At 43.5% G+C, this 21,767-nt stretch overlaps 2 protein-coding genes across 3 annotated transcripts; one reads left to right on the forward strand and one right to left on the reverse strand.

The window, feature by feature from the left end:
• The first annotated feature begins 1,042 nt into the window (after positions 1-1,042).
• On the forward strand, positions 1,043-13,042 carry LOC137894473 (potassium/sodium hyperpolarization-activated cyclic nucleotide-gated channel 3-like). Its single transcript, XM_068739951.1, has 8 exons — positions 1,043-1,647; positions 4,679-5,102; positions 5,853-6,014; positions 6,981-7,199; positions 8,368-8,514; positions 9,086-9,326; positions 10,301-10,465; positions 11,541-13,042. The coding sequence occupies exons 1-8, from the start codon at positions 1,043-1,045 to the stop codon at positions 13,040-13,042; spliced, it is 3,465 nt and encodes a 1,154-aa protein (XP_068596052.1).
• A 991-nt stretch (positions 13,043-14,033) lies between these two features.
• Positions 14,034-21,053, reverse strand: LOC137893648 (pyruvate kinase PKM-like). 2 transcript variants are annotated; one of them, XM_068739068.1, is made up of 11 exons: positions 21,023-21,053; positions 19,443-19,618; positions 19,278-19,369; positions 17,965-18,096; positions 17,669-17,855; positions 17,295-17,565; positions 17,057-17,207; positions 16,812-16,964; positions 16,001-16,167; positions 14,947-15,128; positions 14,034-14,810 (listed from the first exon to the last, which is right to left on the reverse strand). In XM_068739068.1, exons 2-11 carry the CDS (start codon positions 19,591-19,593, stop codon positions 14,704-14,706), a joined length of 1,593 nt encoding a protein of 530 aa, XP_068595169.1. In that variant the 5' UTR covers positions 19,594-19,618; positions 21,023-21,053; the 3' UTR covers positions 14,034-14,703. The 2 variants fall into 2 exon arrangements, with proteins under 2 accessions (XP_068595169.1, XP_068595170.1); XM_068739069.1 differs by having other exon boundaries at positions 21,027-21,036.
• Positions 21,054-21,767: the final 714 nt, after the last annotated feature.

Consider the following 21,767-nt stretch of genomic DNA (forward strand, 5'->3'; position numbering starts at 1 on the left):
CTACCATCTAGTGAGATTATGAGCGACTCGCAGTAGAAGACTGGAAATTAGGGGAATAAAAAAAGCAAATGTCTCACATGAAACCAGACTTTGTGAACCCTGAAGAAACTGGAACACAACTTTAGACAAAAATGAAAAATCCGCTCCACTCCGGCCAATAATAATAATATTATTATCATTAGCAGGGACTCGATCGGAGCGAGCTATACGTGCGTAAAGATGCTGAGTTTTGTGTTTTGTTATGCAGAAACTTTTATTATTTCTTTGATTAATTATGTTCAGGCCTCACCAGCCACCTGAAACCCAATCATTGGCAGAACGCACCTGCGGTCAATCACCATGCACTGCGGGACTGAACGCGTCGCGGAGGGACAAAAGTACGAACCCAGGAGGACGGGAGCCAAGTTGAGGGAAACGAGGAGCCCGGATATGGACGTGGAACAATTACGGCTCATGGAGCGCGTTCGGCAGACTGGGGTGGATGACACGGCCTGTACGAGCTGAGACGCGGCGCACGGACACGCATCGAGTTGGAGCAGCAGCGGTGGAGTTGCGCACCCACCGTGGACTGTTGCGCGTGTGCTGGAGTCAATGCAACAGCCACTTTGGTGGATGGATGAACTCCATCAATATTCACCTTAGAAAGCGGCTCGGTGACGTCAGCGTCCACGTGTGTGACGTCATCGCCTTGCACTGACTGAGTGCGCGGATATTTTGGGGAGGTGGAGATCATGCTTTGTCGTTGAGGAGCTTGGCAGCAGCCCCCCCCCCCCCCTGCACGCATTTGCGCTTCATCGCCTTTTCGTGACCGTCCGGGTTGACGCGGCCGCGTGTTGACGCATCTCAATGTCCAAACCGGGGGACAGAGACACGCTCCAGGTGTCAAATAAGAGACAACCTGTCCTGCGGACGCGCCGTCGCTGTTCTGCCTCCAGCGGCACCCCGAACTGCATGAGACTCATGATCCATCCTTCTGTTTTCCTGGGCTATCCTTAGAGCGCATTTCTATTTCTCCTTCTCCTCCTTCTCCTTCTTCTTCGGCATGGAAAGGTTCCAGTCTTCCATGCGCAAACGGCTCTACAGCTTGCCGCAAAACATTGGGCAAAGACCGGTCGAGGTTGACGAAGGAGACAACGGGGACAAGGACACTCAGAAGAAAAGTATCCGGCTGGAACATTTGTCCTCTCTGTCTCCGGGAAGCAGCTGCAGGAGCGGAGACTTGGAAAGGGACGCGGTCGTGAAGCCCAACTTGAACGGGGACTGCCGGTTATTCAGGGGCAGCGTGGCTTCCATCACCGGGCGGCGTCTCATTCCAGGGGCGGATGCGGCTGTCAGCGAGAGTTTCCCCGGTGAGCGCAGCCCCGGGGCCCCGCGGCGGGCGGCGGGCGCGCTGAGTGGCGACACCGGGCAAGCAGCTTCGTTTGACCAGCCTAACTTCATCAAGCTGGAGGGGAGCGAGCAAACGATGCCCGAGGACGAGCGGCTCTACCAAGCCGGCTTCATGCACCGGCAGTTCGGAGCGATGCTCCAACCGGGAGTCAACAAGTTCTCCCTGCGGATGTTGGGGAGCGAAAGGGCCGTGGAGCATGAGAGGGAACGAGTGAAGTCTGCCGGCTTCTGGATAATCCACCCGTACAGTGATTTTAGGTAATTCGTTTGCAGAAAAGCTCTTATTTTATTTTATTTCAATATTTTACAAACAATAGTGACTGTAGGAAAAGTGCAGCAGTGACACCTTTGATAATCTTAGACTGATTTTAATATAAACTATAAGGTTTTACATCACAAACACGCACCAATACACTCGGAATGATTTAAACACTAGATGATGGTGTAGAATAGCTTCCCTTGCTGCTGCAGTAATCCACAGTTTGAATAGATGGATGAAGTAAAAATGCTCATTTTATCATTTCAACCGCTTAGACGGTGCACTTATGAGCACGCCATACTATAACATAGATACGTGTGAGAGTGTGTAAGTCCTTCTTTTGTTTGTGTGTGCAATAAAACAATTTAAGGCCCCGATTTCCGACACAAAAATACAATTGTGCACCAAATGTGTAAGCCAACCTGCAACTCCCTGTTTTACCAGGCATCCTACCCATGCATGCATGCGTTCTCTACATCGCGTTGCGCTCTGCATGCAAAACCACAATTCTGTTCATCACCACCACCAAGGGATTTTCATAACATTTAACCTTGAGGCTCACTGTCATCATACATTTCCACTGGCCAATACGCTGGTGTGAGTCGCTACAGTTTTTTTCACTGATCTGAATGGCAAATTTTTCCATCATTTAGTGAGGGCAATGGATTACAGAGAGTGCAGCAGGGGCTTGGCTTGGAAATAGGGTAATCAAAATAGGGTAGCATGACCATGCAATATATTAGAAGCAAGTCAGTGGAGATTATTGCAGTACAATTAGTCTAATGGAGCAGAGACGGTAAAGGCGGGGAGGGGACATACACACGCACGCACACACATAGAAAGAAACCCAAATAGATGTATTGATTGATTGGGAATCAGGACATCCAGCTGTTCAGGTATGAGGTGTCGGCTCTTTGTGCGTGATTCGGTCACACTGAGCAGGAGGGGGCTTCCTGTTGCGGACTGCGCTTTATCCTGCAGATCCCATTTCAAGTTGCAGGTGTAAACCTTTACACCATTAAAGAGTATTTGGGCCATTTTGGGCTTACAGATGAATTTGATCCTAATCCTATAGTAGCAGTCAACTTCACCTCCGAATGCCTGTTGTGTGTTGACAGAGTGGGTGTTGGCGCTTGAGTGTAATCACCTATGTTCCTATTAATATTCACAACATTTCCCGGAAATTTCATCAAGATTATTCTGTAAAATATTTGAGTTATGTTTCTAACAAACAAATAGACAGCCAGCTAAACGCCGGCAAAAACACAACCTCCTTGGCGGAGGTGAAAACTGTTTCATCAACGCTTTCCGTGGATGCAGCAGCAGACGTGCTGAACTGTCATGCTGCCCAAATATGTCTCTGACTGCTGGTGGGCCTGAGCCACAGTACAGGTGTGTGTTAAACCACTGAGCTGCATGCAGGCTGCTGCATGTGCTCTGTCAGTGAGAGATAAGTATCTGTGGTACAAATGTGATCCCCTTTTCAGCTGTCCTGATTGATCTAAGCTCCTTTCACCATTTTAAGCTTTTTTCTGTTCACTTTGCTTGTAACTCCACTCTCTTTGTGCTCTCGTGCTCTTTAACGTCATTACACTCTGACCCAGATAGTGCAAGATTCTATCCAGTGGAGGTCCAGAGATGTCACAACTGTCGGCAGCATTTTGATGGTGACACCAACAAATTTCTTCCTGATCTGCATGAGCAGTCAGCTGATAGGCGGACCTGATGGTCTGCGGGGGACGATGGTAATGCAATGTCCCACGCAGGACTTTCTATGTATTTTTTTGGTCCAGCTGCTGCCGTGGTCTGCAGCACAGTGACGTGTGCAGAACAGTAATGCTAACTATGCAGCATCTGGCTGATGGGAGCGGACTTCTGGAGATGACATGGATTCCCAGGAGATGACGGTGGATGTAGCGAGAGAGGGGACGTGCAATTATAGGACCAGTGTGTCACCACAGAGACAACACACAGATGAAGAGAGGAATGCAAATGCCTTGTTTGGCACGGGACAACAGAAAGCTGATTAAAAACAAATGGCCACTCTGTCCTACCTGGACAGTCAGGTAACGTTCACCTGACTGGAAGTATCCCGACCCTCATGAGAGCCCAGAAGAAGTCACATGTTGGTGCCTGCAGCCCTTAAAAGGATGAATCCTTTTACTGTATGTGGATCCATCATCCTCACATATGGCTGACATTTAGTCGAGCACTCCTCTCTCTCCTCTGTCATGATGGATTCAACGTATTCAAGCTGCTCGAGAAGCGCTTCGGCGAATGCTGCTTTTCCTCTGATTGATTCTCCTCTCCTGAACGTGACAGTCGTTTGCAGCACCTGGTGTAATACTTGGGGCCTCACACAGATTTTACTGGGCCTTTAGGTGTTTCAGGTTCCTGTTGGATTCATCAGAGGTTAATTGGCTCTCTAGGATTGGATGAAAGCAATCTCACGCATGCATGCTTTCTCATCTCACATAATGCGCATCATGATAATTGGCTCACAAACGCTCTCTGCCTGTCAGCAGGCCTTTGTGTGTGTGTGTGTGTTATTGTATACACTTTGTATGTTTACACTGTGAATTGTAAAGATCATTTTAAAACTCATTTGATGACTAATCAAATCTCACAGAAGTAAAACAAGCGAAGGCATTTTTTTTCAGCCTTATACGTTTATCTACGTTTTTCTTACATTTGGGAACGGTCAGCAGATTTTCAGTGAAGCCGTGACTCAATATAATGTTTTTAAATAATCAATATACACATATAAGCACGTCATTGGTGCTTTAAAATTAACTAGAAAAACGCTCAGCGAGCACAAACCTCCTCCAAGCAGCTCATTCCCCTCCTAATTGGATTTACACCATCCATATGGTGTAAATCTCAAGTTCTCAATTGTTCTTGGTATCTTTATACACCAACCACGAAAAGTACAAGTGAATCTGTGTTGATGTATTTTTAACAGATTGTTTTAATCCATTAAAATTAAACAATAAATTTCATATTTATCATAGTTATGCTTGTGTGTTTCAGGTTCTACTGGGATCTCACCATGCTGCTGCTGATGGTTGGGAATCTCATCATCATCCCTGTGGGCATCACCTTCTTCAAGGACGAGCACACGCCGCCCTGGATTGTTTTCAACGTTGTTTCAGACACCTTCTTCCTCGTGGACCTAGTGCTCAATTTTCGCACAGGCATTGTCAAGGAGGACAACACGGAGATCATCCTGGACCCACAACGAATCAAGATCAAGTACCTGAAGAGCTGGTTCGTAGTGGACTTCATCTCCTCCATACCTGTGGACTACATCTTCCTCATCGTAGAGACACGTATAAACTCTGACTTTTACAAGACGGCCCGAGCCTTGAGGATCGTCCGTTTCACCAAGATCCTGAGTTTGCTGCGGCTGCTGCGCCTCTCCAGACTGATCCGCTACATCCACCAGTGGGAAGAGGTAGACCCTGCAGGGACAGCGTCTCCAGAGCAGGCCTCTGACTAGATAACGGTGTTGACTCATTAATCAACAGTAGATTATTAGATTTTTAATAAAAAATAGCCCAAATTATTTTCTTACAGCTTTTTTAATGTGAATATTTGAAGTCTTCAACTGTTTGTTGTGCAGGAGAAGTCATGTGATGACGCTACCTGGCCTTGAGATTTGTGATGGTTATTTTTCCATCGTTCCTACAGATCGATTCGGTTAATTTAACTAGTAATGAAACTAACGATCATTGCTTGAGCCTCTCTGAAGGCCAGCTTTTGCCTTGCGTTAATAGATTCCTCTTCATTAATAACCACTTCTGGATACTAACTATTATCTGAGAAGATAGAAAATACCACTTATTGTAAAAAAAAACAACCAAGTGTTTGTACTTTTAAAACCGTGAAGTTAATTTGTGGGATTTCCTCAGAGCCTTCCACAAGATCAGAATTATTTGGATAATTCCAGCTAATGGCTGCTGTCCTCATGGACCATTAATGTGTCCTACGGATGATTGCACAACGCTGAGTCAACCTCTGGTGGTCTGTGTCAGATTAAGAACGCTGTGATCTGGTGGAGGACCCCGGAGTCCACGACTCTCCCGCAACCCTCTGTGCATTTCAAATCCGCTCATTGCATGAGATTTTCCAAATGGGGTTACAAAGAGAAGTGTGTTTTTATTTATTTTTTCACTTCCATTAATGTAGATAATCTGTATCACAGGTTTTCCATATGACCTATGACCTTGCCAGTGCAATGGTGCGTATCATGAATCTGATTGGTATGATGCTGCTGCTGTGTCACTGGGATGGCTGTCTCCAGTTCCTGGTTCCCATGCTGCAGGACTTCCCTCCTGACTGTTGGGTCACCAGAAACAAGATGGTGGTAAGTCGATTATTTTAGACAATTAGACAGCATCTCAAATATTTAAGCAATGAAAACTGTAATGCTACACATTTCTTGCAGTACACCATCCAGATTTTTATTTTGGGCTGCACGAAATTCCACACAATCCTATAGGCATCATGTTTTTCATGATGATGCATCCCTGAGAAATTAAAGAAAATCTTAAAATTGTGCAAAAGATGAATACAAATTCTTTATCCATCCTGTAACCCAGATTCCTGGAAATCAGTCAGCAGTTTTTGCACTGGTGGAAACACGACATCCTTAGTGGAGATAATAACAATGTTTTGTTGAGTAAAAGATAGGCGGCATCGTACTGAACTTCCAAACGCTGCATGGAGGCAGAATATACATTAAAAGAATCAATGCTAAATGTAAAATCGTTTTCGTTTCAATACTAAAGAAGTAAAGTCATGAAATGATTATGATATGGGTGGCGTAGTGGTCAGCACTGTCGCCTCACAGCAAGAAGGTACCCGGTTTGAATCCTATCTGTCTGGAGTTTGTATGTTCTCCGTGTGGGATCCAGATTTAATTTTGGGTAAGCATTGTATTTTGGACTGTACTAAAAAAATAACTTTTTTTTAGAAAATATATTTTCTGTTCTTTTGAGCAAACAAATGTAAGAAAATAACAAATATGTGAATTAAGAATTGGAATATGCTGAGCTGAGTATTTGTGGATCAGTTGGATTAATTATCTATCGAAATAAATTGGTATTATAATGATGTATTGGTAAATCAGCCAGGACAGGAATGAGTCAGTGTTATCATGTGTTATCATGTGTTTTATGACTCTGAGTTGCTTCACAGCCAACAAACCTGGAATATAAATCATCAGTCAGTACCTGTGGTCTCATTCTGAGACAGTGGACAGGCTCACGCTGCTGTCTTCGTGTTGTGGGTATTTATAAGCTCTCTCTTTCCTCCTCTTCGTGGCTTGCAGAATGACACCTGGGGTCAGCAGTACTCCTACGCCCTGTTTAAAGCCATGAGTCACATGCTGTGCATCGGCTACGGTCTGTATCCCCCCATCGGCATGGCTGATGTGTGGCTCACCATCCTCAGCATGATTGTGGGCGCTACCTGCTTCGCCATGTTTGTGGGTCATGCGACGGCGCTCATTCAGTCCCTGGACTCCTCCAGAAGGCAGTACCAAGAAAAGGTGGGTGTTTGCTTCTTTGCAAAGCTCATAAAATGTGTTTTCATTAGGCTGAAGACAAATGAATAAATAAATAAAAAAGGGTATTTCATGTTAATGCTACATTAAGGTACTATCATGCTGAATGTAGCATTTTGTTTTTTACATCATATGATAATTTTATACACAGAACATACAATAAAGTCAGAAAATATTAATAATTAAATAAATGATGTTTAATCAGTATTTGTCTCAGCTTGTTTTAAACTTACATACAAGTAAAAAATTTAAATATTTATTACCTGTTTTGGCACCTTGGTAAAAAAAATTAAGCATCCTCTCCAGACAAAATAGGATAATTTTTTGTTTCTGTGAACACAGTGCTGGTCCACAGAATACAAACGCATTAAATAATTTTAAAAATGTGGCATTGAAAAAATATCTTATTATTATAAGGTACATTTTGTGAAGTGGAGAAGGTTGATTTGCTGTGGCAACCCCTCACGGTATAAGAGAAAAGTGCAATAGTAATATATTATAAGGTACATTTCTGCATCATGTAGAATTCAGTTTCTAATACACATTAATATATTTTACTTTGTACTTTTACTTCACCTTGCTTCTAAATATTTTTTCCATCCTGTCATTTCTGCTTTTGCTTGAGTAAAACATCTTAATAAATAATCATCCCCTCAGACGGAATTCCATCCAGGAATGACATGAAAACTTGTATCTGCTTGATGCAAATGTTTGACTCGTTCCAGCAACGTAGGAAACGAGGACGGGGCTTTTTCAGCTGCTGGTGTGGATTTTTGACAGCAAACACTGCAGCGAGGTGACTTACAGCAGGACGTAACAGACGTTATCCACTCGTGTGTTTTGCTGGTAGTACACACCGCTCAAGGACAGACCAGTTAATGTCATTAGCTGCAGCCTGCAGAGCACATATTTGTCAGATGGGGCAGATTCACAGCACTGCGGTGTGGACAGGTTTCACAGATGGCCTGGCACTTGACTGTTAACATAATGAGGCACATCACAGTCCACCCCGGAGCCAACACAATCCATCACTGTAATATTTTCATTTTAACGTGACTTTGCATTTTGTCTTGGACACCAATGCAGTTGCGCTGCGTCGACAGTTATTTCACCGATGGAACGTTTGATGCCTGGACTTGTGTTGTTGTCACAGTACAAACAGGTGGAGCAGTACATGTCCTTCCACAAGCTCCCTGCAGACATGCGCCAGAGGATCCACGACTACTACGAGCACCGGTATCAGGGGAAAATGTTTGACGAGGAGAGCATATTGGAGGAGCTGAATGAGCCACTGCGGGAGGTCAGAGGTCACTCCTCATGTCACTAACTGAAGAAAGCACTTTATTCCTGGTTTCTAGATTTAACGGTTTATTCATGTATTTGATCACTTTACATATAAGTGAATGTTGCTGCATGAATGAGGAGTGAATGACACAATAAGAAACACAGATGTAATGGTTCTAACTCTTTCAGTGCCATTCATGTCTCAAGAGACTTTAATCATTTATAGTCCCTTTAATCTTTTAATTTGGTAGGTTCGGCGTTTGCATGGTCATAATAAAGAATATTCTGTGGTGCTTGGAAAATCGGGAAAAATGCGCAAAAACTGGGGTTGAAAATGGCTGGCACTCAATGAGTTAATTCCTATTATTCATAACCTTTATGGCGCTTGGCCTCAGATTACTACATTTATGATGTGATTGCTCCTGTTTTAGATATTTTACAATAATATTGCTCTTTTACCTTGAACGATAACAATCTTGTAATCTAATTAGCAATGACGGGAGGAAAGCCGAGTTCACGGCACTAAGCCAGCAACAATCACCTTGCTTTAATAAATACTGCCTTCGCTTTATCTGCGTCATCTCCAGGAGATCATCAACTTTAACTGCCGTAAACTGGTGGCTTCCATGCCTCTGTTCGCCAACGCGGATCCAAACTTTGTCACCTCCATGCTGACCAAACTGCGCTTCGAGGTCTTCCAGCCGGGCGACTACATCATCAGGGAAGGAACCATTGGCACGAAGATGTACTTCATCCAGCATGGTGTCGTCAGCGTGCTGACCAAGAGCAGCAAAGACACCAAGCTGTCGGACGGTTCTTATTTTGGAGGTGACGTCTGTTGTTGTGTGTCCTGCATGCTAATACATTGTGGAGCTGTCAGCCAATCAGCTTGAATGTATGTGAAGGAGTGGCGATAATATCATTTCCTTGATTTATTTGGCTCGAGCACTCAGCAGATTAATTTCCCTGACTGCCACAGAGAGGAAAATTTGGCCACATCATCTCCTTAAAAGGGCTCGGGACTAAGAGCAGCAAAGCTTTGTGTCTTTGCTTCTATCCGTGGGGGTTTCCCTTTTGTTAGCATCATGTTTAAAGCTGAATTCCATAATTTTCCAGTTGCCGTTGCCCATATTATGATGGCTGTGCAGCTGGCTGAAATGCCATTCAGGAAATACTCATATAAATATTACATTTTCAGCTGATGCCGGTGTGTGTGCATGTGTGTAAAGATATATATATATAATAGAGAACAATTCAAATCAGTGCAAACTAAGTATTCAGGCAGGAAACAGGGAGGCTCTGAATGGAAGATGAGCTGCAGGTGACTGAGGAAACACAGGTGAAGGGGATGAGCTGGATTGAGTGCAGGGAGGCTGAGAAGGCTCTGAAATGACAGGAGATGTTATTGCAGGAAAACACTCAAATGATTAAAATTAAAAAATAAACGTAATTGTTGACAGATGAAAGTATTTGTATATCCTCAATATCTGTCAGGAAAAATACGAGTACATTTTTAAATGGAGCAAATATTTATTTTTTCTAATCTGCAATGACAGATGAGGCCAAACTGTGACCTCCATCTGTGAGGTTCAGAGGAAATCAGTCTTCATGTTTGACTTTCTCATGTTAATATCAATAAACTGGTTTTGCTTTTCCTTTTGTGAATGACTGTAAAATTATATAAATGCGGTTGTGATAGATCCTGCAACTTGTATTGGAAATGTTTGACTGGTAGATGATGCTTAAGCTGCACTCAGTAAATATGTGTGTGACACCCTGGACTCTCTCCTCTTGCCCTGCAGAGATCTGCCTGCTGACCCGGGGCAGGAGGACAGCCAGCGTGCGAGCAGATAACTACTGTCGGCTGTATTCTCTGTCGGTGGACAACTTCAATGAAGCGCTGGAGGAGTATCCCATGATGAGGAGGGCCTTCGAGACGGTGGCTCTCGACCGCTTGGACCGTATCGGTGAGTTGCTTGTCAGAAGATGGTAACTGTATATAGCAGCCGATTAATACATTTTAATGTGCTCTATTATTTATGGGTTGTTTTATTTAGATTTCTTCAAAGAACTGTCATTTGAATAATTGACACTTACATTTGATAGCCCTGATTGCTAAACGCCCGGCTGCTTTAACAGTGTCTATGTGTGGCTACACTCCAGTAGTCGTATGGGCACATTTTGACAAATTATGCAACAGATTTTAATTTATTACTTATTATTACACAAAATACAGATACAAGGATTACATATCTGAGAAACTGAAATGAATTTGATTATCATGATCAAAAACCTTTTGCAGAGTTTATTGGACAATCTGTTTATTTATTGCAAAAGTAAATGAAACATTAACAAAATTAAAGATGTAAATGTATTTTATACAAGATTAAAGTAATAATATAGTGTAAAACCCAATAGTTTAACTCACAAGTTGTGTCATTCTTCTGCACTTTACAATGCGATGAAGTGTGGAGTTGGTGGATGTCGGTTTACTTCTATATTGCGTTCACATGACATCTTTTCACTTTCTTTAGCATTATAAATATGATTGCCAGTCGGACCACGAATCTGAATATGCCTCTGATTAAATTGAATTACTCCTGTGGCTTGGCAGAGGTTCATTCTTTTTGGCAGACTTGATGCTGCAAATTCATAATGCTGATCCTCCTGTGTTAAAAGTCATTTCCACTGTTTATAGTCCACCACTGTGATGGTGTAAAAACTAAAAAGGCAATTACTCCAGCAACTCCCTTTGAACGTCTTGTTGACAACTGAATGTTTTTTTAATGTCATTACACAGAGAATAAATGTAAAAAGCTGGTATTGAATTCTGAACAAGCTACCAGGCCTTGTATCGGTGAAGCGCTGTCTTGAGAGTGACCCCATGCTACAATTATATATTAATTCAAACTAGATACACTTTTATCACTTCTAATATCACGTTTAAACTAAATGAAAATCTTAATATTATGTGGCATGTACTCATTTATGAGCAAAAACAACTCTAAATTGGCCTCCTTTTTTCTTTTTTCTTTTTAACAGGGAAGAGGAATTCTGTTCTCCAACATAAAGTTCAGCATCACCAAAGTTCTGGCACTCTAAACATACAAGAGAGTGAGATCATCCAAAGAATAGTGCAGCATGACCGTGACATGGCCCAGTGCACCCGACTGATTCAGACCAGCCTACATCCTCCCCCCAATCCTCCGTCTCCCGTTCCCGTCATCTGGACACCCTTGATTCAAGGCCCTCTCCAGGCTGCCGCGGCCACCACCCCATTGGCCCTGGCCTTAGCCCACCAATCCCAGCTGCCTCCCATCCTCTTTCACCATCCCTTGGCACCTGGCTCCCTGAAGGACCCAACCAGCCATCCAAAGACAATCCTTGTTGGACCTGATGCGTCCAGCAGTTGTGGATCAGGGCCTGGTTCTTCTGCCAGCTCCAATAGATTCAGATCTGGGGTAGCGATTCCCACATCGGGGTCCGTCCAGATGCATCTTTCCACTGGGTCTGTGTCGCCTACGTTTGTGTCGCAGGCCATCTTCACCAGCAGCTTGCAGCCTTTGGGCCCTCTGCCCTCACACCAGCCCTCGCCTCATCCCGCCCACTGTGGAATGCCTCCCGTCTTCCCCGTCAGCCAGACTGCTGTCTCCTACTGCTCCCCTCAGCTCCACGCTCAACTCTTCCTCGGTGCCATGGCCACTCCACCACACCCAATAGGCTTTCTCCAGCAGGCGGTGCCAGGGAGGCTGGTGGGGAGATTCCCAGCCCCCTCTGCCCCCACCATAAGCCCTCTGATCTGCAGCTCAGTTGGCCCCATCCTAAGCCAGCTGCAGCAGTCCTCTCACGCCAACATACAACAGATGGGGCAAAGTCATGTCAGTGGGAGCAGGACGTCCAGTGGCCTGAGCCCTTCCTTTCCCTTCATCACCAGCACCCACTCCAGTGGATATTTTCAGCCAGGGTCTGCAATCAGAGCTGGGGCCACGGCCTCCCTGGCACAGCACAGCCTTGCAGGTCTCCAATCTTCTTTCCTTCCCCAGATTCTCCCAGAACATTCGGCTCTCGCCTCCTTGGCTCAGTACGGATCCGCCGAGGCCTCGCCATGCTATACACCTCCAGTCCACAGTCCCAGCATACAGAGTCCTGTCAAAGGAAGGACAGTTTGCCAGGACCCTGTCACTGCGGGGTCTGAAAGCTCTCCCAGCCATCCGACCTCGCGCTCCGCCCGGGGGGCTTGCACCCTCAAAGACAGGAATGATTTCTCGGTGGATCTCTTTACCCGGGAAATAAAGACAATCTCAGGCTCTCATAGCGCGACACACAAGGAAAGGCCTTTGGCCACGAGCGGCTGTTCAGGGGGGGTAGAGGGGAGATTGAGCCCCTTCTCCTCCTCCACCGCTGTGAGTAAACCCTACGGCCTAATCCCGGGTCGAGCTGCTCGGACTCATCCAGGGCCGGAACCTCAAATCCAGTCCGTTCCCACAACCCCTGTCAAGATAGCTAGAGAACAAAAACAGTTCAAACTTCCATCCAATTTGTGAGGTTCGAACACACCCTCTGAGCAAAAGGAGAGATCGCCTCTTTCTCGGCATCGCTTAAACCACTTTTAAAGTCGGGGGGTGTGTGACTCGACTCGCGTTGGAGATCAGTGGTTCAATTTTTAAATACATTGTGAATGAATCCTGAATAATAACGGATGTTTATGGATATTTTTTTACAATGGGCACATATAGCACCACCATAAAAATAGCAACTGTACCTATTGTATTATAACTACACTGTGATTTGTAAGTATTTCTTTAAAGCCCATTATCCAGGCAGTTTTGTGAAATATTTTAGCCTAGCCTTGTTTAGTTTGAGTTTTGTCCACAGCTGCAGCCAGTTCTGATTGAAACCAAAAATTACTGAGCGTCTTTTAACCCATTCACGCCTCTTGAGTGTGTCGCCGGAATGCAAGGTTATACCTCAAGAAGGAGAAGGGACAGATCGTGCCCGTTGCTCATTTATCCCCATAAGTAGTAGTCAGATGAAGACACGTCTTCCAAGATAACGTTTCAGAAATACTGCACACCCAAACGGGTTACACAACTCAGAGCTCATAAAAACAAAAGCTGAAGCAATGAATGTAATGTCTATCTGAATGGAGTAGATCCATTTTGGAATGGGCTGAGGGTTTTCTGTTTCATCCATTTACAGCTGCTCCAGCATTTAGCCGGGTGTCACCATGTTTCAGTTTGAACGTACACCTGAGCCAAGGCTTGTGTGCCGTCAGCACATATGCAATAATCTGTGCTTTCTTTTATATAGGTATATATAGGTACTTTGAATCGCTGAATCAATAAGTGAGATTCTGCTTTTAGTTTGAACTGATTAAAAAAAAAAAACGGGAATTGTGGGTTATCAAGCATCCTTAGACCAGCAATGCACTAAGACTGAACTGAACTTTTCTTGCACCAGTCAAAGGGCTAAAAGACTGTGTGAACAATGAGAGCATTCAAAGATCGCCAAAACACTAGTCATTCAAGCAACAACTATAATCACAAAAGTGTCTGTTTTTATTGACTACAAATGGATTCCTTGGACTTCAGTGGGGAGAAAATGTGAAGTGTGAAGTGACTTTTAGCAAAGGACATTTTGAATGCGATAAGCTGTTTGAAAAGAGGCAGAAGAGAATATTTCATAGTCATGAGCTGTAATAAAAACAGACAGGATTGCTTTGAAACATTATTGGTGTGTATTTTTAATAGCATTGCTTATTTCCCAATATTTTGTGTGTTTAATGTTTTACACTCCAGGTACTTTTAGACAAGAAGAACACAAACACAGGTGATCACAGAATTCCTTTAAATGGACGGAAATGCAGTCATGCCAGATTACTTTGTAGAGAACACAATACAATTTATGTTCACCCAAAAAATGGAAGAACCAAGGTAATGTTATAGTTTGTATTTGTGGAGAAATCGACTCTTCGAGTCGACACACCTGACAGGAGAGTTTCCACTAAAAGATTTTGGGTTCAGATTGGCAGCGGGATTTAGATGACAGGATCAGATTTACTGCCTGAACCTGTCATAAATTCTTTGAAACAGCAGCCCGGTTTTGGAGTTTTTGATGGTTCAGGGACCAACAGCTAAGAAGGGAAGGTGGGGGAGATGACAGGATTGGGGAGAGGGGAGCTGTTAACAATGTCCTCTGATGAAGTTCAAGGAACCAGCACAACTCTCATCGTGTTGGTGTAACCAGAACCGGGGCGCCAGCCAGTAACAACAATGGCCATATCGCCAGACTTGAAGAATTTGCGGTGCTTGCCTGCAGATGGAGAAAAAAATGAGTTGGCTTCACTTAATTCCAAATTATTGTTATGACTCCTGGTGATTTCTGTCCTAATGTCTTAATGTTAAAAAGTCATCTAATTTAAAGATACGTTAAACACATCAGTACTTACCAACTTCCAGAGCAAAGTTCACACGCAGGTCGACGTCTTCGGCCCAGACGTCACTAGCAGGCTTGTTGTACAGCACGGGGTAGACACCCCGGTACAGGTGGGCCTGGTGGGCGGCCTGAAGGGAGCGGGTCACGGCGATGATGGGGGCCCGAGGCCTGTACCTTGACAGCATGTGAGCAGACCTGCAGGCAGCAGGTAAAAGACAATTAAGAACCACAAGTAGCAAATTATTGAAATTGATGTTAATTGTTAGAAATAATTCGATTTTTATATAATGGATTCAGAGCTACATTAGCAATATTCATCCAATGTGATTGTGACCTGTTGAAAATTGACACTTTTTTTTTTGCTACCAACTACTAAAGGCAAGGTTCCTCGGTTCACTTTCTGCGGATTCACGATATCTCAAGTTCTCTTGCCGAATATACGCATTCATATATTGCAGATTTTTTGCTATATCCCAGTATTCTGCGTTTGTATAAATGTTCGAATTTTTATTATTTTCATTTTTTATGGATAAAATAAACAATTTCTAGCCTAAGAAAAATAAAACAGTAAAAAGATAGCTAAAACAAAACATATACAGTATTGCAAGATATAAAATGCAGTACTGATACGGTACTGTATTTTATACACGTACATGTTGAACGAGATTTGCATTGGGAAAACACAGAGACGAGCCTACGTGAGATTTTACACGCCATGCTAATTGCCTAGCTCACCTGGAATGTAACACCCGCGATAAACTAGGGACGGCTGTATGACTACTTTAATGTTGGTGTTATCCAATCAGCTGGGAGAAATATGCACTCAGAATCATGTGGCGATTGGATGAACTCCCCAAAGGAGAGGAATGAACAAGGAGTTAAAATTAACCTGGAAAAAATGTCAGAGTTCACATCTCAAAAGGTCGCTAGTGGAGTGCAGGGAAGGTTGGCACACTCAATGTGGAGGTGGAGCCAAGGAAGGAAAGAAGGGTAGCCATGGAGGATATGATGATGGCACAAAGGACAGCAGGATGGAGATTTATAGCATGGACTTCTCCGAGTCTGACCTGCCAGTCTTGGTGAGTACGATGATGGCGGTAGCGCAGCACTTGAAGGACGCCTCGACGGCACCAATAGCGGCAGTCTCAGTGGGGTCACGGGTCAGATGGGAAATGCGACGAAGCTCCTCGAACATCTGCCTGTGGAACATGGCTGCCTCTGCTTCACGTGCAATCTAATCATACAGAAAACAAAAAATAAAAACACAGATTGGAGTTGTGTCGGGCTTCCACGGACAGCTGTCCATGCAAGCGTCAGAGAAGTCGAGATGTTAGTATAAGGACTAAAAGTGTCATGTTAAAGGGAACGAACCCAAATGAGCAACAACTAGCTCACAATACAAGTCATATGTAATTTGCATGACAAAAATATGACAATGAAATATGCAGCTCTTGTAATGTATGACAAGGTGAAAATCTAGACGGTGTTTGTTTGTTTGTTTGTTTGCCGGATTACAGAAAAATTTCTGGGTGGATCTTGAAGATGGGTCTTGGTCGAACTTTGATCCAATTACATTTCGGGAGAAATGAGATGTTTGGTGGAGGTTTGTGAATGCTTTTCTAATTATTCTTAGAATTTCCAAATTTCAGATTTTAAATCTTGACAAGTGCAGCACAATTAGTAGTGCAAGCCATCAAACATGGCAATCACACATTTTTGTTAATCTCCACACAAAACAATGAACCTACATTGGAAGACCTGATGATGCACAGGCGTTATCACCAGTCGGTTGCTTGATCGCGCAAATTCAGACATTTGCTTTAATTAAAAGCTGCTGCACACGCATAGACTACACACCAAAGCCAGAGCCGCTCTTACCCGGTGTTGTGTGCGCACAGCCTCCAGAGGGTAGTCTCCCTTGGCGGTCTCGCCACTCAGCATGACGCAGTCATTGCCATCCAGCACGGCGTTGGCGACATCGCTGGCCTCAGCACGGGTTGGACGAGGTTTCTTAGTCATACTCTCCAACATCTGTAGAGGAAAAGTGCATTCTTATACAGATCATTTTTAATGCTATTTTCCTAAAAAGGTTTTCCCACAACGCTCCCTCTGATATCTCAGACCTGTGTGGCGCAGATGATGGGCTTGCCGATCCTGTTGCACCTTCCAGTCATCATCTTCTGGGCAATGAAGACCTTCTCTGTTGGGATTTCAATACCCAGGTCGCCACGGGCAACCATGATGCCATCACTTGCCTCCAGAATCTCATCAAATCTGTGAGGAAAAACAACAAATCAGTTCAACAAGTCTTAAAGGTTCAGAGCCGTGCGACTGATGTTTAACCTCCGGGTGCCCGCCCACCTGCGCACACCCTCGTGGTTCTCCAGCTTGCTGATGATCTTGATGTCCTTTCCCTTCTCGCCCAGCACTTTCCTGACAGCGTGAACATCTGCAGCTTTACGGATGAAGGAGGCGAAGACCATGTCAACACCCTGTTCCACACCAAACTCCAGGTCCTTAACGTCCTTCTCAGACACAGACGGCAGGTCGACAGCAGCTCCGGGCAGGTTGACTCCTTTCTTGCTTCCCAGCATACCGCCATTCTCAATGTCACACATAACGTAGTCGCCGCCTTAAGACAGAGAGAAGGAAGTGATGCTTAATTTCAACATTAAAAACTAAAAGCAACATCCGCATAAGGACTGAGCCAAACAGATGAGTGATTTTATGCTCACCGACTTCTTTAACCATGAGGGAAATCAGGCCATCATCAACATAGATGTGGGACCCGATCTGCACAACTTTGGTGATGTTCTTATAGTCGAGCCACAGAACGTTTTCATCACATTGCTCCATGTACTGGTCATCGAGCGTGAGCTTGAGAGTTTGACCCTTCTTTAGCTCAACCTCAGCAGTGCCACTCTAAACAAGGCCCAGGAGAGATGGGGGGGGGGGGGGGGAATCATTGATATTCATCTGTGCAAAATCAGTAGGGCCTCATTGGGGCCTTGGTAATATGGCCAGAACTCACGCCCTTGATAAGTCCGGTCCTGATTTCTGGTCCCTTCGTGTCCAGAGCAATGGCCACAGGTCTGTAATCGACGGATCCTCGGCCGAAGCTCTCAGCTGCCTCGCGGACATTCTTGATGGTCTCGTCGTGATACTGGATGACGTGGTGAGTTAGAAACAAAATCATTTTACATGCATGAATTACACATTATTTAGAACTAAACAATCCTGTCTTGTTTAATTTAGGCAGTGAATCGATCACCTTTACATTTCTAAATGTTAGAGTGAAATTAGTACATCAACAACAACAGGTGGAAAAACTCATGGAGTCACAAGGACAACCTTGAGCCGGCTGTGTTAGTCTCGTCAAACAGCTGCAGCTCAGTTGGATATAAATAACCGCTCATGGACCAGCATGTCTTTTAGGAATATTTCAGGAATATTTTATTGATAACCAATAAAGAAGGAGTTTGACTGGTGAGCAGTGGCGGGCTGTGGATATCTGAGGCCAGGGGCGATAAGAATCAAAAGGGCATCAGTATGCAGAAAGTCACGTTGCATTCATGGTGAAAAAGCTACAAACCCTAAAATGTTTGGTTCAGTTCACATCCCGCTACTAGTGAAGGGAATGAAATGCTACAGAGGAATAGATTGACAGTGTGATCTGCCCACCGTCCTCGGTCAATCATGACTCGTGGTAACCACTTTGCATTCTTTTCATACTGTTGCTGTGAAGCTGACTCTCAGTGAACTCCTATTTATAGCTGCAATTGCAAGTAGCACAGAGGACAAATCTATTTCTGCCCTTCTCATAACGAATCATACCCACATTTCTAGTTTTCTGTTCTCCTTGAGTTATGAACACCTTTATGTTTTAATATTGTGTTGCTGAAAACCCATCTTAAAGATAAATATTTGACTGTAAACTCAAACGTAATCCTGAGAGTTGAGTAATAAATATTTAAAAAAAACAATACAGTTAACCTTTAATGACCCACTTATCAAAATTAGGTAGTCGTATTATAGATTTAATTGATTTGATTGCCTATTCACTAAAGGTGGCAGGAAAAAACACAAGGAGGCATGACTTTTAAAGGTGAGGGGTCAGTAGTATAAGGTGGGCTATGATGTAGTTTGCTTGCCAAGTAAAAAGCTACAACACAGCAGTGGCACTGGGGGGGTCATGTCCAAGCTCAAGGATCACATGACAGCCACAGTTACCAGGCTGCAAGAGTAAAGTCACACTGATGGCTGCAGCTGTGAAGGGTAAAATCACAACTGAGTCACATGCAGGGGGTAAAGAGCCGTCTGCTCCGTTCAATATTTGTAACTCACTTCATGTGTGCCATGAGAGAAGTTCATTCTTGCAATGTTCATCCCCGCCTTGATCATTTCCTTAGCCATCTCCACCGATCGCGAGGCAGGTCCTGCATGGAGGGAGGCGAATGTTGATGGGATTTCGCAGAGAAATCAAATCGGTGAATTTTGTTTGAGTCGAACCGATTGTGCAGACGATGCCGGTGTTGCGGGACACGGCCGGCTCAGAGTCGATGTCCAGCAGGCACATGTGCTCAATGTTGGTGTCTGCCATGGCAGCAGGCATCTGCTGCATGTGGATGATAGAAGAGGCCATATCCTTTGACTTCGACATGACTGGATCCGTGTCAGGAAAAGTCCTATGGAGACACAAAAGGGAAGAAACGTTGTGATCAATCAGATCAATTCAATTAATTTCATTTTTATTTAGGTAGTGCCGGATCATAAAGTTATCTCAAGGCACTTTACAGGTGCTGCAGAAAAAGATAGAACCCAACTTTTCCCACACGATCAAGCACTTTGGCACAGAGACAAGGAAAAACGTCCCTTTATCAAGCAGAAACCTTGAACAGAACCTAAGAGTCATAGTGGGCGGCCATGCGTCTGGACCGGTTGGGTAGAGAAAGAGAGAGGCAGAGGTAGAAAGACAGAGAGCCAAGGACAGATAGGCGGAGAGACAAAAACAGAGACAAGGACAGAAAGTGATAGAGAGACAAATAGAACAGCATGTAGATCAGTCCCTGACAAGTCTCCCTCTGACATGCAACATATAACAGATACAGGAGACGCCTTCTTTCATAGGCTGCAAACAGATGACATTCCAGGTGACCGCTTTCAGTTTGGTCTGAATTTGCAGTTTGCAACACGTTCTACAAGAGGTCTGAGAGGAGGCGTTCAGACTACAGGATTTAACACGACACAACTGTGAAACAATATATCATATTGGTAAGAACGCCTTTCGTCCTCAGGTGGGAATGAAATACAGCGTGGGAATTTACAAGAATATGAAGTTATGGGTTGGGATTAGCCATTAGAATCCGTGAATTACTTGTTATCAATGTCATATACCTAAGAAAAACAAAGTTCTTGATGCCCCCAGTTAAGAATTATCAATTATCATCCTGCCAGTGTATTTCAATGAAAAACAATTTAGAAAGAAGTTATTTGAATTTTGTTTATGATAAAGTCCAGCACTACATTGAAAAAGTATTTATATTGCACTAAGGCAAAAATACAAATATAAAAAGTACAATGCAGGATTCAGTGCACCACCTGTTATATAAATAATACAACAGACAAAGTCTGTGCATGGAGACAGCGAGCTAGGACACTATTTGTGCTTATATTACAACATTCACTAAAATAACTTGACCTGAGTATTTATGGACAGTACAAACATATGAGGAAAAACACATGCTAAAAAAGAGACACTTTATATATATATATTTATATACTCACACGATAGTCAGTTACTGACAAGAGTAATGATTAAAAAGCTCCTAGTAATTACTTTTCAATTCATTTGACAGCTCACAATGCATCATTGTAACTTTATATTGCTTTTTATATGTTTTTAATATTATACTTTTATATTTCTATTAATGCACTATTTCTTATTTCTGAGTTTTGTTGAGTGGAGCACTGTTGCTGATGGAATTACCCTCTAGGATTAATAAAGTATTCTGAAAACTGATTTGACTTCACTATTTATTTGAGTAAGTATTGATTTTAAATCCTCTGTTATTCGGTAGGCTCGTACTCACCTACTGGGTTATCTTTGCAGGGACGAAGGCGCCGCTGGTTCAACCCGAGACCTGAGACTTTATGCTCCTCACTAACCGGAACTACTTTTCTCTTTTCACGAGATATAGTGCATGCAATTTAAGGAAATATTTCACTTGTGGTCAAACATAAAAAAAACAAACATTTCATGTATGATCTTTCATGTATGTGACTCAAATGCGGAGAGAAATTCTTAGCTAAACAAAAATAATTTGGACAATATTCAGGAAGGTACGTCGCAGCAACATTCCCTCTTACGCTCGTGCGTAATTACGCACAGCTGATATGGTCTTCGCGCAGCGAAAATCTACATCGCGCACAAAAAAACAAATCCAACCTAAATTGAAAATAACATAAATTGTGAAAATTCATTCTGCGCTATTCTCCACTGTGCGTCAGTGAGTGGCCGGTGACTGGCTGCTCCGGCTAATGATGAGATTCACATGTTTTTACGCATCAAATAGACGCCATTGTAGTCGGAGTTCCAGGACTCTCGCGGGACCACAGAACACACATCCTATGCTTGTTGATTTTATCTGTTTTATTTGTTGATTTTTATCGCTTGTTTTTATGTTATTTATTATGGGAACTGCTTTCCTTCCTTTTTTAACTTATGTTCTATTGATTTATATCATGTTTTTACTTTACTCAAGGATATTTGGGGATTGGTCATTATGAGTGTGTTGAGTCTGATGCGAAATACACTTATTAATGAAATTCCAACTG

Source organism: Brachionichthys hirsutus, chromosome 5, assembly GCF_040956055.1.
Source record: "Brachionichthys hirsutus isolate HB-005 chromosome 5, CSIRO-AGI_Bhir_v1, whole genome shotgun sequence".
Classification (NCBI taxonomy): Eukaryota; Metazoa; Chordata; class Actinopteri; order Lophiiformes; family Brachionichthyidae; genus Brachionichthys; species Brachionichthys hirsutus.